The 15,159-nt window shown below is 43.8% G+C and overlaps 1 protein-coding gene across 5 annotated transcripts in view; it reads left to right on the forward strand.

Moving 5' to 3' along the window:
- The first annotated feature begins 9,902 nt into the window (after positions 1-9,902).
- The window catches only part of LOC144121539 (uncharacterized), a 45,014-nt gene continuing 39,757 nt past the window's right edge, over positions 9,903-15,159 (forward strand). For 4 of the 5 annotated variants that reach the window (XR_013312630.1, XM_077654801.1, XM_077654803.1 and 1 more), the window contains exons 1-3: positions 9,903-10,053; positions 12,400-12,461; positions 15,008-15,097. Coding sequence is in view for 4 of the 5 variants with exons in the window: in XM_077654801.1 (XP_077510927.1) it covers positions 9,921-10,053; positions 12,400-12,461; positions 15,008-15,097 (285 nt within the window). In the remaining variant the exon portion in view is untranslated. The remainder of the gene's footprint in view (positions 10,054-12,399; positions 12,462-15,007; positions 15,098-15,159) is intronic. The other variant, XM_077654802.1, reaches the window with a different exon arrangement.

The following is a 15,159-nucleotide window of genomic DNA, read 5'->3' on the forward strand; positions in this document are numbered from 1 at the left end:
TCCACCCGCTGATCGCGCTACCGCGATGCATGGCCGTATCGCACACAAGGCAGCACACAAGCTCATACCATCCGTTGATAACTGATGGTCCAACTACTACATATGGCCCGCCTAAAACACCTGAGCCATCCAGCTCATACCCTATAAGTACTGGTCCTGCTAGCACCACGCATGGCCCTGTCACCAACAGCTCACCCCAAGCTCATACCATCTCTTGAGAACTGATTTCCACTTAGCACATATGGACCGCGTACATCATCTGAGCCATCGAGCGCATACCTGCCGACCACTGGTCGTGCTACGACAACGCATAGCCCTATTACAACGGAATCCCTTGGCTGATTGAGTTGATTTATAAATGATCGTCCTCTACCACATATAGACCACCTGAATCGCCTGTTCCTCTATCGCATTCCCGTAAGCAACTGGTCGTGCTACCACAACGTATGTCCTTCGAAACGGCAGCCCCAAGCTCGCCCCATCCCTTATCAACCGATCGTCTTTTTTAACAAGCATTATTGTCGCTGCCTCGACACCAGATATGCAACAAGAAATGCTTTAAATATAAGGCTTTGATATTATTTATGATGTTCGTACCTTCGCAGCTGCGTGTTATTACTGATTAAAATGTATGGCGTCACTGCAAGGAAGTTTTTTGAAATAAAAAACGCAGTTACGGATGCATGGTTGCAAGCCGAAGCTCAAAGATTTCTAATGTCCTACTCTGGTAGAACTGTAACCGGTAACATATTGACATATTTGCAGAATTAAGTATTGTTAATTCTCCCTCAATAATTAAGATTGTCGTTATAGTTACCGGACATAAAATGCTTCTTTAATTGATTAGGTCGTTCAGTATAGCCCACGGGAAATTGATTTCAATGTGTTTCTGTCCCACTTTGTCCCTGCTGAAGCAAAACTCCATTCATTATCAATCACCTGGCGCGTCTCAGTCTTTCTATATATTGTATAAAAGCATTTCAAGCTGTTACCTTCGCAGTTAGCAGCTTTGTACGGTGATTACTACTGTGCGACGCACGAACTTTAACAAAAGAAAGAAGTTGAAAGCGTCATTCCGCAGACTGAATGGTGGCCGCTTAATTGCCCTGTATACTCGGAACGAGAGTTCAGTGTACATACACGACTTGAAGATCCTCTAACATCACCACTCCTTCATCTTATTTTAATCCCACCCCAGCCTATCGGCGTGCAATGAAGGGGCTGGTGTAACCGTCCTCATAGATGTCTACTACAGCTGTAGTATTTAGCTATCAACCCCTGCCGTCCTTCCAATGACTACTGCCCTACAACTAAAAACCAAGCCTTCCACTCACGGCACCCTGAGAGAATATATAAACCCTGCGCCCATGGTATTAAAACTCTTCTTTTATTCGGGTTGACCCCCACCTATCTCTGCCCGTAGCCTCCTATGAGCCGCTGAAGCAAAATCAAGACTACCAGCTCCTCCTGCGGGCGAAGTGTGATGAGGTCCGGAGTGAGTTTCATTACCCGTCAATTTCCGCGTATTGGTGGTTGTCTGCGATGCGAGCGCCTCATCACGGTGATCGCCAAAACTGGACTCGCCGCGATAAACCAGATGATTAAAGAGGTTTTGGGTATACTCCGATGACAGCACTTCATATAAACCGATTACCACATATCAGCTGTGTGAGCATGCCCATAAACGAGCTATCCCTCTTTCTGCCTACTTTGCACCCTTACAACAGGGCAGTCCCCTAGCTCATCCCGAGCATGGACACCTGAAGAACAGTAGTTCATTAAAAGTATGCCGAGGACAGCTATTACTTCGCAGGCAACACCTATCAACTAGGTTTGTCCTTTGCCGAAATAGCGCCGAATATGAAACGCGGTCCTGCAGCACCTGCCGTTTTTTGAGAAAAATTTTGGCTTTTACGCAACCCACCATCGGCAGCCTTCGAACCCCCATTCTTATAGTACACACACTTCAACACCGTGCATTTTTTTCAGTGCGGATCTAGTCTCTACATTCTGTCATCCGTTAACAACTTAAGAGCTTACTCCATTCGCGGCTGCCTTAGAATGCCAACAAAATTGCAATGCCTTCAATCACTTATTCTCTGCGGCAAAGATATTCTAGTTTGTAGTGAACATTTCTGAACACCCTGTTTTTAAGCATACCGCCATGATACGCCAGCGCTGCAGGCTCCTACACGTTGATTTAGATCGGCCAAGAACAGGCTCGCGTGATTACTTTTTACGAGTCGGCGCAGTGCCGCTACCTCGAATGGGCATACCATTGATAGTATCCCGGCGACTGGGCCCCTTGGTCGACGGGAGAGTCTGCAATGAACTTTTGGTGTGATATTGAAGCGTGTCGTGGGCGCTCGGAGTCTGGTATAACGCATAGAAGCTCTGTACAGTACTGCCGCCGCGCAACGGATCCCAGGCGTCTGGCTTCTGGCCTGCTTTGTGTACACTATATGCACAGGGGTAGCAGCACAGAGAAGCGAACTACGCTCATGCCCGGTTGTTCAGGCCTTCATTGCTTGTTATATTGAGGATTTCTGCAGATAGAGACGCTGTCAGTACGGTAATATGGTTGGGGAAGGTGCTACATTGGTTGTAAACAGCCTGCCATTGAGACTGAGAAATTCATTGTGTGCGCTTCCTCAGGGATTGACCTCGCCACAGAGGCAGCAGCACGCAGGCAATCCGGGCTCCCATTGTGATAGCCACGCGTGCCCATTGCTTAAATTTTCATGGTGCTCGATGTTCTGCAGAAAAAAAAGCGCCGGCTTTGATAAGTCTTTGCATTTAGCCGTACTTTTGAGCGCGAACACCTATTTTTGGGGGTACACGTTTTTCGGAATGGCACGGTACGATCGCTTCCACCTAACAGTAGCACATACGCCGCCTCCGGCTTTGTTTTGTAAGAGGGAGGTGTCGCGCACTCAAATCACAAATGGAAAACAACTTTAGCCGTATTCGGTCTAGAACCTAAAGCTGTAGCGAAAAACTAACATATTTCATATCGATAATTATCGAATCAGTACGCAAATCTTACCTAGTTTTAAGCTAGCATCAGGGCGAAGAAGTTCGTTGTAGAAGTAAAATTGCTTCAATAAAAGTCTTCTTGTTCAAAAAATTGGCGTCACAACACTTTTACCGTGCTCACTTAAACTTAGGATATACTTGTAACATATTTCCTTATGTCAAGTGAGAAATTCTCAGCTATGGATCTCGATGGCACGAATTCATCTCCCTTCTGTAATAGCTGCTCCTTTAAAAACTAGCCTTTGAGGAAAAAAATGGCGTAGTAATTTCCTCACATATGTCGGTAGACACCGGAACCGCGCCGTTAGGAAAGGAATAAAGGAGGGAGTGAAAGAAGTAAGGAAGAAAGAGGTGTCATAGTGGAGGGCTCCGGAATAATTTCTACCACTTGGGGATCTTCGACGTGCACTGACATCGCACAGCACACGGGCGGCTTTGCGTCTCGGCTCCATCAAAATGCAGCCAGCGTGGCCAGGATCGGACCTAGTAACTCTGGCTCATAGCCACGCGCCCTAACCACAGAGCCACCGAAGCGTGTCTGCCACATGACCTCTCCAGCATAGGACATGTGGCATTCGAGCGTGACCGAACAGCCCTCTATTAAGAGGTTAACACTCACTTCAGTGTTAGGGTTAGGAGAGGGCAAAGGAATGCAGCTGTGGAGAATGGTCAGTGCCAAGGTAAAACAGCAGGTAGGAAAGAGGAAAGGTGCCTACCTTAAAAGATATAGCTGGCAATTTCTTCATTTTAGAAAAAATCTTGACCGTCAATGTTAATGGAGGCGTGGAGGTTATCGAAAATAACAGGCACAAGAACAGTACTCTCCAGGAAAAAAACTGAGAAGTCCAGCTTTCTTGAACATCGGATTTAATTGCGACGTAAATGCGGAACGTTGTCAGATACTTCAGTGAACATATTGATTGGAAAGGTCTAACGTTCTGATGGGCAGCAAAATCTTTTAAAATTTGTCCTGCGCTCACACCGAGTTGTTAAGTCAGCCGTAGTTAACCAGAGCGGAGCGTTTTTGGCAATTATTGTGAAGCGACTGTGGAATAATGTTTAATGATTTTGCCATCATATAGAGTAGAACGCATTATTTTCCGAAGCGTAGGAAAATCTTGCTTTTAAAGTTTTCCCTGCGCTCGCATCGACCAGTTAGTCCACCATACAAAGCCAATGCGTTGCGTTCTGGGGAATAATTAGAAACAAATTACGAGCATCCCAAGAAAAATCTACGGATATGTTTACTGTTATAATGCAGTCCTTTTATTTTTAAAACAGCTGCGTTCATAAACAAATTCTGGGTTAAAAAATGCGTTTCTCCAGAATTTCTTGGTTGGCTACCTGTGAGAAAGGATAACTGCACAAGAGTAGAGAAAAAAAAATTAGAAGAGGATAGAAACTTTCTGCTGATAATTTCTGTGGTAACTATTTGCTTATCCAAACCACATTTTGAGGTTACTGATGAATGAGGCACAACCTTTTTGCTTATATCGACCTCCTATGGCTCTGTCCCTTCAATCATGCTTCAGGATCTTAAAGCCGTTGCAGTAAGCTGATTAAGCGATGGCTACATTGATGCGCCTAATAATTTTTATAACTGCCTACCCGCATTCGTTTATTAATCGCCACCGCAGCCGCGGAAAATAGCACAGCTACTTCTGAAATTTGAAATTGGCTCTGTTTTTCAGTCGATGTTCCCGACTGACACAACAAAAAACAATAAGTTTGGGTTCACTTGTCTCTCAAAAGCCCGATTTGCCCTATAGCAGTCCTCTTTTATTTTCCGTCAACCGGTCTCGACATCACACATCACACGTCACTCGTCCCATCTCTCGTGCGAAAAACTGTGTGCCTTAACGATGTCGTTCCTTCCTCTGGCGTTCGAGGAGCCGACCCTTACTCCTTCTGAGTACTGCTTCTAGAAAGCCAGGTTATCTGCCACGATAGCGAACTACTTATTTACGCCACGCTCAAGAACTACGCGCGACGGATTCCGTGACCTTTGGATGGGAGATTAAATCGTACGCCATACATTCTGTATTAGGCCCACCTTCACTCATAACCTTACCTCAAGCTACCCTAGTAACATTTCGACCGAGGCTCGTTTACTGTATTTCAATTGAAAATTTAAACAATACATTATACCGGCAAGCCAGAGTTGAAAAAGCTCTTTTGTAGGACACAATGCTAATGAAGACCGGTGCAGTTCTTCGGCTTGCAAAAATGATTTTTGCTTTTCGTTTATAATAGTAGTAATAACCATAGCATTTTTTCTATCAATACAGGGTGATGGAGGAGGTGAAAATAAAACCGGCGGGCGATTGCTTAAGTTCTAAACCCCTTAACAGATTACAGGCGCAAGGTTCAGCGGATCTCGTGTTACACACATTCCACGCTGAAAAGAAGGAAATAAAGAATAATATGAGACGTAGAAGACCTGAATAACCTGATATTGCCAGCAGCAATAACGGTGTGCTATATCTAGTGTTCATTTAATAGCGCTGATAACACGTGTCAGTCAGGCATCGTTACTTGAAATTGGGTAATGTCAAATTGTTTTGACCGAAAATATTTTTGTCGGTATGCGCGAATTTATTTAGGATGGCCGGTAACTGATAATTTACCATTTGGTGAACATATTTTGTCGTTGTGGTGGGAACAGACATTTTCTATTTGAACATTTGGTTAACGCACCCGACCACGGCGGCTGCGTTTTTATGGAGGAAAAACGCTAAGGCGCCCGTGTGCTGTGCGATGTCAGTGCACGTTAAAGATCCCCAGGTAGTCGAAATTATTCCGGAGCCCTCCACTACGGGCACCTCTTTCTTTCTTTCTTCTTTCACTCCCTCCATTATCCCTTCCCACACGGCGCGGTTCAGGTGTCCAACGATATACGAGAGAGATATTGCGCCATTTCCTTTCCCCCAAAACCAATGACGACATTACGAATACGACTTGAGTAGGTTGAGAGCCTGACCCCGAACACTATAAAACTCCGAATTCTTAATAAGCCGCCACAGTGGTTCAGCGGTTATGGCGCTCGGCTGCTGACCCGAAAGACGCGGGTTCGATCACAGCCGCGGCGGTCGAGTTTCGATGAAGGCGAAATTCTAGAGGCCGTGTACTTTACGATCTCAATGCATCTTAACGTATCCCAGGTGGTGGAAATTTCCAGGGCCCTTCTCTACGGCGTCTCTCATAGCCTGAGTCGCTTTGGGACGTTAAACTCCCATAAACCATAAACCAATTATCCAAATTCTTAAATAGTACTTCGTGATTTTCTTTTTAAAGGCGTTCTCGAAATATGTGACGAAACACGATGCGATATATTTCCTTTCAAAATGTTCTAGCACAGCTCCCCCAAAAGTTTTCGGAACGCCGAAAACACCAATTTCATCGCTTACTACAAGCGCAGCCCGGCACTGAGGGGCGCATTGTGCAGGTAGCGCTGGGAACTACAAGGTACACACTTCACTTCATGGCTGCATGCTTTGGCTGCCGAGTAATTAAGCTCCGTTCCAAACTTTGTGTTCCGAAAACATTTGTGGGCACGTGTACATACTTTTTATGATATAGAGGGCAACATCTGTTGATTATATAATTATAATTGGTTTTTTGGGAAAAGGATAGGCGCAGTATCTGTCTCATATATCGTTGGACAGCTGAACCGCGCCGTAAGAGAAGGGATAAAGGAGGGAGTGAAAGAAGAAACGATGTGAGAGGTGCCGTAGTGGAGGGCTCCGGAATAATTTCGACCACCTGGGGATCTTTAACGTGCACTGACATCGCACAGCACACGGGCGCCTTACCGTTTTTCCTCCATAAAAACGCAGCCGCCTGTTGATCGAAGCATTAATTTTTATGCAGGCAGTTAGTAAATATACTGAATTCATTGAATTGAAGAATGCGGTTTAAAATCATTTTTTCAAAACGTTTTGTAAATTCAGGCAAAATACTAATATGCCTCTACACTGAAAAAGAGTGCTTGCAAACAGCGCCTGCCAACGTTTCGACAAGAGGACTTCCCTTTGTATAGGCATAGCGTTCATCATCGGCGGGGTTTAGAGTCTTCACTCCAAGGTCGAAGGCCCAGTAACAAAGAAGATGCCTTGATATAGATACAGACTGAGTTGGGGAAGTTGGTAACGATCCACTAGAACAAACAGCGCAAAAAAGACAGAAACGAAAACACAGGACAAGTCCACAAGTTGGCAGGGTGTTAGGATGGGGGGCTAAATCTTGTCCCCTCGCCTTCCCCACGTCCTAACACCGGTCTCATTTCACGCTCTCCTCCGTCTCAACGGGGACTCTCTGCTCGGAGTGAAGACCCTGTTTAAAACCCATCAGTGATCAGCGTTTTGTCGAGACGAAGAAAGGCCCCCTTGTCGAAACGTTGGCAAGCACCGTGAGGCTTTCCCCTCCCTTGTTCACTATTTCAGTGTCAAGAAACCACCTGCCTCCCCTGTCTCGACCATGGTAGGCCTTTGCTTATTTACGTCGCTCTTACTACCATTTTTGTGAAACATTTGCATAATTGCATGAAAGGTAGAGTTTATGGGTTTTGGTTTATGAGAGTTTAACGCCCCAAAGGGACTCCGACTATGAGGGGAGAGAGAGAGAAACAACTTTATTGAGCCGAGCTAATTACGACGTCGACGGAAGTGGTTGCATCTTCACGGGATTCATATGCTTCCCTAGCCGCCTGGCCCCTGGAGATCAGGACGAGCTGGTCTTCCAGGGCGCGGCTGGTTAGCAAGGTCTCACGTCTCTCGGTAAGAGAGGATGAGGGATGGGGTGTTGTAGTGGGGCAGGTAAAAGGGGGGGGGGGGATTGCCTTGACGAAATCGCATACTCCAATGACGTGTTTAAGCGTGCCTAACTCGGAGAATTTCTGCAAGACTCTGGCTCCGACTATGAGGGACGCCGTAAGAAATTGCTCCGGAAAATTGTCGAGCCCCTGGGGTTATTTAACGTACACTGACATCGCACACCACACGGGCGTCTAGTGCTGAATACAATAGTTACAAATGTATTTCAAGCGAACAGAGATTATATCATTACCATGCTATTTAACTTGACGGACCTATACACTATTAAAGTCATGAGAAGAGCTGTTGCTTAATTGAGAGAGCCCGAAGATTTCTTTTGCCCATGTCGGCCGAAGAAACAAAATTGATGGACAGTCATCAATAATAGTACTACTGAGGTTTACCTGCGGGAGCGATTAAATAGTAATACCTGTGCTACACGGGTACGTTGAAATGACATTCGAGTCGAACGGCATTCGAAACTTCGAATGGCATTCGGACTGGACGGACCCGCACGGTGCTACATGACTATCCCTAAAGCACTCGAAAGCTTCAGTATTCTCCCGCCAAGCTACAGGTGCGCTGCTGCCGTCAAGATTTGTTTTAAGCAAATACAGCAGCAACAATTAATTTGTATAGTTACAGTCCGCTATAAAATTGCTACTTTTAAAAGTAATATGTCATTTCTAATAAAGTTTACTACTTAATCATTACTAAACGCCTCTGTTCTAACAGAGGCCCAAGCCCATAGCCCCGCCATTTTTGTGTGCTGTTTGTTGGCTACATTGGGCTCTATCTCCTGCGTGTGTCGCAGAAAACTAAAAGTGCGATAAACTTCCCTGAATAAAAAAAAAGCTCACTTAAAATATACACACAGACGCACAGACGCACATGCACACAAAATAAAAAGTCAAAACACCGCAAATTCAACAGCATAAAGTGAAAAAACAGGCACCGGGCCAAAATGGCTGCCTTTCTTTCCTACGATGGATTCCAGAGTATGTGGTAAATATTTGCTTACTAACAAAACTTCTGGAAAAGATCCGTGTAGTGTATATAAATAGTATTTAGAATTTCATCCTTTACCGAACGTATTTGCTCTTCAAAACTTATGCTGCCACCTATGGCGCGAAGACGCTTCGGTAGAGAGTAGTCGCGCTTGCGCCTCGAAGGCATTCCAAAATCTCGAATGTCTCCGCGGAGCTCCATCGACTCGAATTTCATGTGAACCGAATGCCGTTGAAAAACATCGTGTAGCAGCGCAGGTTTGGCAGTCGAGTCGAATGACATTCGTTTGAAAGCCATTCGAAACGCCCGTGTAGCACAGGTATTACATGCTCATTAAACGGCTCGGTAAGCTTCGAAGCCATATACTCACGGAGATTATGATTAATCTTGGCTACAATAATTTCTTCAATATAAAAAGAAACGAAGTTTCCTCCAATAGTTACCATAACTGGTTGAACATTTGAAGTGGTTTTCATAATAGTGTTTCCTCGCACACCTTACGTCACTACTTATTTCTTTCGGTGTTTTTGAACTATTCGAAATGGGAGAGGCCTCTTGTGCACGCGAAGGATTCATGTAGCTTATCTTTAACCGAAATTAAGGCATAATTTCATGAAACAAAACGAGCCGTAGGTTTGCAGCCTGCAACCGGCATGTAACGCACCACCAACAGAATGCGCCCATAATTATGACGACCAAACTGCGGACGTCAACGGCGGCCTTCCCCACATATCACTGAACCAAGGCTGCAGGATGGAGGGTATATGAACGAAAGGCTAGTGCGAAGCAAACACATTCCGTATTCCGGGAGTCAGGAAGGTCAATGCCATATGAGACACTAAACTGATATTCCGTTTTTTTTTTTGCTTTGAGCGCGGAGACAGTGGCGTCAAAGCTGCCGGCGTTCTTGGACATAAGGTCTCTTATCTCTGGAATATAGCTTCAATGTGCGTGAACGAACAACGACCTTTATTTCTGTTATCGACTCCATTGCCTTCACAATAACATGCTGATATTAGCACGAAAAAATATTGATTGCTATCAGCGGATAACCGACTTATATACATGCAGGCAGTGTTAGGTCTCTTTACAGACTACGGCAGTGTCTACGTCCATCACACCCTATTGGAAATGCGGCTCTCGCTTGCGATCCTCCTTCTGGCTACGTTGTTCGTAGCATTGGTTGACTGCAGAAAAGGTACTTCTTTCTGTTTGTATGGTTTTCTTAGATGGGACTACTCGTCGGCGTTGTTAAACTAGTGGACAAAGCCATTTTCCTTAAGACAGCCTTGAAACATACCTTAAAAAGCGCTTGAATGGAATTTATAAAATATAGAAATAGATCACCGTTTCGTCTACGGTACAGATACATAAAATTATCATAACAATACAAAATAGTTATCAATATGTATTTCAAGAGATTTCCAGGCGCATCGATCACTTTAACTGTCGGCAAATATAATCTTAACTGTAAATACGGCACAGGCAGGCAGTATGTTTCGAGTAAAACAGAGAACTTGTATAAAACTGACTCAGGTCTAAAATGAATGCTACTTGAATTTTCAATATCTTCAAAAACAAAGAACGGTTATATTTCTAGGCTTCCTGCTTCATGTACTTGTTAAGATTCGACCTAAGGTTGTGTACCCCTACCCAAAATATGAATTCGTTTCTGATGTAGAGTGCGAGCGGCAGACCAGTTAATTTAAATCTTCGCAGGTGTCACGTCTTCATAAATGGTGTAAGCAACTACCTTTTGTAATTATAATCATAAAAAACATGCACAGATTACTATCTCGTGCTTAGGTTTATTTTTCATTACAGATGATCCTTATTCTTCACTATTGCCATTAGTATTGGGTCATCACTGAACCTTCGGGAAGTCTAATACTACGCGTGCGTTTGCGTATGACACAAATATTCTTGATGAAATTTTTGCGATCGTGTAGACAATGCTGTTCACTTCATATTTTTTTGTGCGATTTACCTTTGACATCAGTATTGTAATCGCTTAATGATGAAAGCGTCATCAGGAATGTTGAGCTGACCATTGGTTCCCGCGCAACTACCATGAACTGTGATTAGATATAGCTGGAAATATTTGAAGCACAAACACTCTTTTGTTCGGAGTTTACCGCGTATCAATCAGAAGTTTAATGCCAAGATAAAGACGCTGAGGATTCGCTATTTCTAGACTTAAGGCTCCCTGAGATGTTCCTCCTGGAGCGATTCACTGCCAGAACTATCTTACCTAGCCGTGATTTTGAAGAGTTTCGGCTACCTTTAACTTAGCCTAAATATTACTTAAGACTTCAACAACATCCAAAAAAGCTTAACAATTAATAAGCAACACAAGGTGCAGGCAACGCGCATCAGTATTACACCTATATGAAACAAGGGGATGAAAGTTACAGCTTCCATCACAATGGCAGATTTAAAATAAACGACTATGGAAAAGAAAAAAAATGTTCCGGGGTGGCCATGAAATCTGTTATTTTGAAACTGAAAAATGAAGGCAACAGAACAGCTCCTCGCAAGAAAATTAAAAAAGCCGTTATGGCATTCATTTAAATTTTAACACAGTCATACCGCAATATAGACGCGATGCTCAGAAGGCAGCACGCAGACAAATCGCAGCGAATGCTGTGGGAATCGAACACTTTCGGTATGAAAGAAAGCCAGCTCATTAAAAGCGCCTTCTGCTGACTCCTACTTAATCTGTGAGACTAAGAACGTGGCTTGAGCATTTGTTCTAAAAGTATTTGCGATAATCCGGCGACAAATACACTTGCTGCAACTCAGAAAAAAATTCCTGGCGCCGTCTCCTCTTGGGTCTTTAGATTGAAACAAGGAAATGGAGAAATGGACAAACTACTTTGTAGTAGCTGTGCAATTCTTATTTGTTTGAGGTAAATATGAGAAGACTAGATTAACCTTCGTCACTCGATGTGAGAATGCCAGAACGATAATAATAGGAGAGGTAATATAAGATATTCTATCTGAACCTTTTTTTCCGACATTATCATGGCAGCACATTCCTGAGGCACAGTATTATAAACATTACGATCTCGCAATGCAATTTTCTTGACTTTCGTCAGAACAAGCCCTGTTTTGATTTATTTTTCGTGTGAAAGTTACACGCGTTGGAGATGCGATCAATCTGTATCTGAGAAAAAGTTGTGTACTTGAAGAAGCGATTATGTTTTTGCTATAATTAATTGAAAAAGGGAGACACTTCTGTCCTGCGCAAGTGAATCTTTTGTTTTGCTCATTTATATAGACTGACTGCCTTTCTTTAAAAGCTATACCTAGTTGCCAAGCTGATGGTTTTCCTGTTTTTTAATTAATTCCCCGCCTCGTTCGTATTGCTGTGAACCTTATCGCCCACAGTTTAACAAAACTTTTGTACTCGGCCTGAAAGACAGACGATACGTTAAAATACCAAACTGTTTAATCGAGAATTTCGCTCAGAAATAATAACCAAATCAATGCTGCGACCTGAAAGTTCACTCAACACGATGCAATGTCTCACACTTCTTTTCAGTTTATGGAAGAAGGGACAAACGCAAGCACAACGAGGTTGATGACCTTGGCGCAGGCTGGACGGTAAGCACTTCTGAGTGCATGGCTTAACGGTGATTTATTTCGACAAGCTAAGGTGGTATTCCGAGCAGAAGACGAGGTTACGAAGAATTGTAAGTGCACTTGTCTCACAACGGTTGCACACATGAAATATGCGTTAGTTAAAGAGGGAAAAATAGGGGGAACGTAAAAGAAAGTGTCCGTAAATGCATATCGTATTTCTTAACGGTGTGGTGTTTTCGAGCTTTGCAGCCAGTTCATGTGGACGTTTCTTGAGGGTGATCATCACAGAAAACTCTGAAAGAAGTTTTACTAAGTTAAAATCTGTAGCTCTCTCACCACAGCGATGATGCTTCAGGCCTCATGCTCAAAATACGCGTTAAAAAGCACAATAATCCAGTCCTCTCATGCATCTGCACTCCCAAAGAAAATGCTGCTGAGAAGCATGTTGCATTCACTTGCTTAGACAAAGCGCATGCACCGCGAATAAAAGAGGAATACCCTTACGCTGATTGGAGTTTTATGCTGGCTTCAGAATTTAAGTACAGATCTTGATTAATTAAGGTGGACCAAAAAGATAGCCTAGGCAAAAGCCAGCAATAAAGTGATCCTAGAATAAATTTTCTCTGGCCCGGATCGGTCAATGGTCACTAACGTGGAAGACAATATCTGGAAATTAAGCCACAATATTCTAAAGAAAAAAAAAAGCGGGAATAGGACGAGAACTACTGCCAACGCTAGTTCTTTTCGTTATTTCCTGTCATGGCGTCCGAAAAAGGTTTTTCGAACAATACCGGAAGTAATTATTGCTGTCCTGGACAATGAGTAACCTGCTTTCCATCGCTACAGCTGGCGCGCTTTTATTGCTACAGAGACAGTCAGCGAAATTTTAGAATAAACCACAAGCAGAGGACGCTCGTCATTACCACCAGCATAGGGCCTCTGAATAGGCGGCGCGCAAAGAAATTGTCCACTTTTATCACCTCAATTCACCGCAGTATGTTGCTCTACCGCACAACCATCTACAGAGCCATAATTGGCCCAGCTATCGAATTTTACTACGAAAACAAGCCATTGATGTTCTAAGTCAGCCTATATTAGCTCGTCGTAAAGAATCTCGACGGCGAAGAATAAACGCATCACACTAGCACATACTTTAAGCGACGCTTGAAAAGTGTCATTATCCGGAAATGGCCATATCAAAGCGGTCGCAACACACTACGAAGGTTAGCGCTGCGTTGGTTATTTTGTACAGTTTTTTATTTTTTCTTCTCGTTAGAATTATCACGGTAGCCACATGCGGCCACTTCTCTGTCTCAACAGCGCAGTCCTCTCCTTCCAACGCAAAATATTTCAATGCCTATTAGCCTAGTTGTTTCGCAGGCTGCTTGTGTTGGAGGGGCTCGCCTATTGATCATTTGAGGCTGTATAATTTTCCGCAGATTTTCGCGTGGTAAATTTTTACGGCTTGTTTTCAAGAGCAAATTTCAGTATAATATCTCGGCTCACCCTCAGTGGAATTTGGAACGCGCATTTCACCTCTTGTGACCAGGATCTGGCCTGGTAAAGCCCACGTATAGCACGCGTAATGAATACATTCTCTAGAAACAAAAACAACGCGACCTAAAATAGCTATATAACCGCGTGTGGCGCTGTCTTCACACCACTCACACAATCGCATAATCTCGGTAAACATGTCTGAAAATGTCTGAAAAAATTTTATCCAATTCGCTACACTGATACCCTTTGCTGTGCGATATCTATAATGCATTCATCGCGGTACTCACTCTGCAATGAGTCAGACGCGTAGGTGAGGTTTGTTACGGTTCATTACTAATGCGCATAAAACCCTCATGGTGTCCTTCAGAAGTGTCTGTTCGCTCACACTGGGCAATGCCCTCCCGCATCTTATATTCCAGCTCTTGCGCAGTATATTTTCTTTTGCGCACTATCGCTTTTCGCCACAAATCATTTGAGAGGCACAAAAAAGTCTGGAGTCCTCCGGGTCTTCTTTCCCTGACACTGAGGCACGAAATTTGCACTCCCAGACGTAGTAGACAATGGCACCGTGAGCAGGATCTGACACCACACTACCGGTGCCCCCGACAGACCTTGCTTAGTTTACAGATGATCCTCTGTTCGGATATAGCGACCGATTTTCATTAATAGGTTCTTTTGCTATTTCCGTGAACAGTTTGACGTGCGAAAATCACTCGTGAAACCGGCCACAGACAAGCCGGTATGATTTTTTTAGCGATTTTCTGCCACCCTTAATTTTTTAACTCGCCGTCTTTCTGTTATTGAACACCATATCCGAAAATTGATGCCTTGTAGATTTCCAGTGATGTCAACGAGACCATCGTAACGAATTCTAAAGCAAGTACATGATAATGTGCATGGCTAACCTTTGGCGAATTTTCAGCAAATACGCCGACATGTTCGCGGCCTCCTTCATTTTAGGCAGAGTCATAGCTCTAGCTGAAACTTATTTCAGCGATTATTTTCGTAGTTCTTATCGACATAATTTACACAGGTAGTCACACTGTTGTACTTACTCCTATCCTCCACAGTACCTGCGAAAAGTGCGAAAACAATGTTCCCACATTTTGAACGATTCACCTATTCGCGAAATTCAAGAGCCAGACGGGAGTCGCTGCAAGGTAAGCCTTGAGCATGTTCCCCCAGCACAAACCTGTGCTCCTTAATCTGTCTTCATTATTTT

This window comes from Amblyomma americanum, chromosome 2 (genome assembly GCF_052857255.1).
Source record: "Amblyomma americanum isolate KBUSLIRL-KWMA chromosome 2, ASM5285725v1, whole genome shotgun sequence".
Lineage (NCBI taxonomy): Eukaryota > Metazoa > Arthropoda > Arachnida > Ixodida > Ixodidae > Amblyomma > Amblyomma americanum.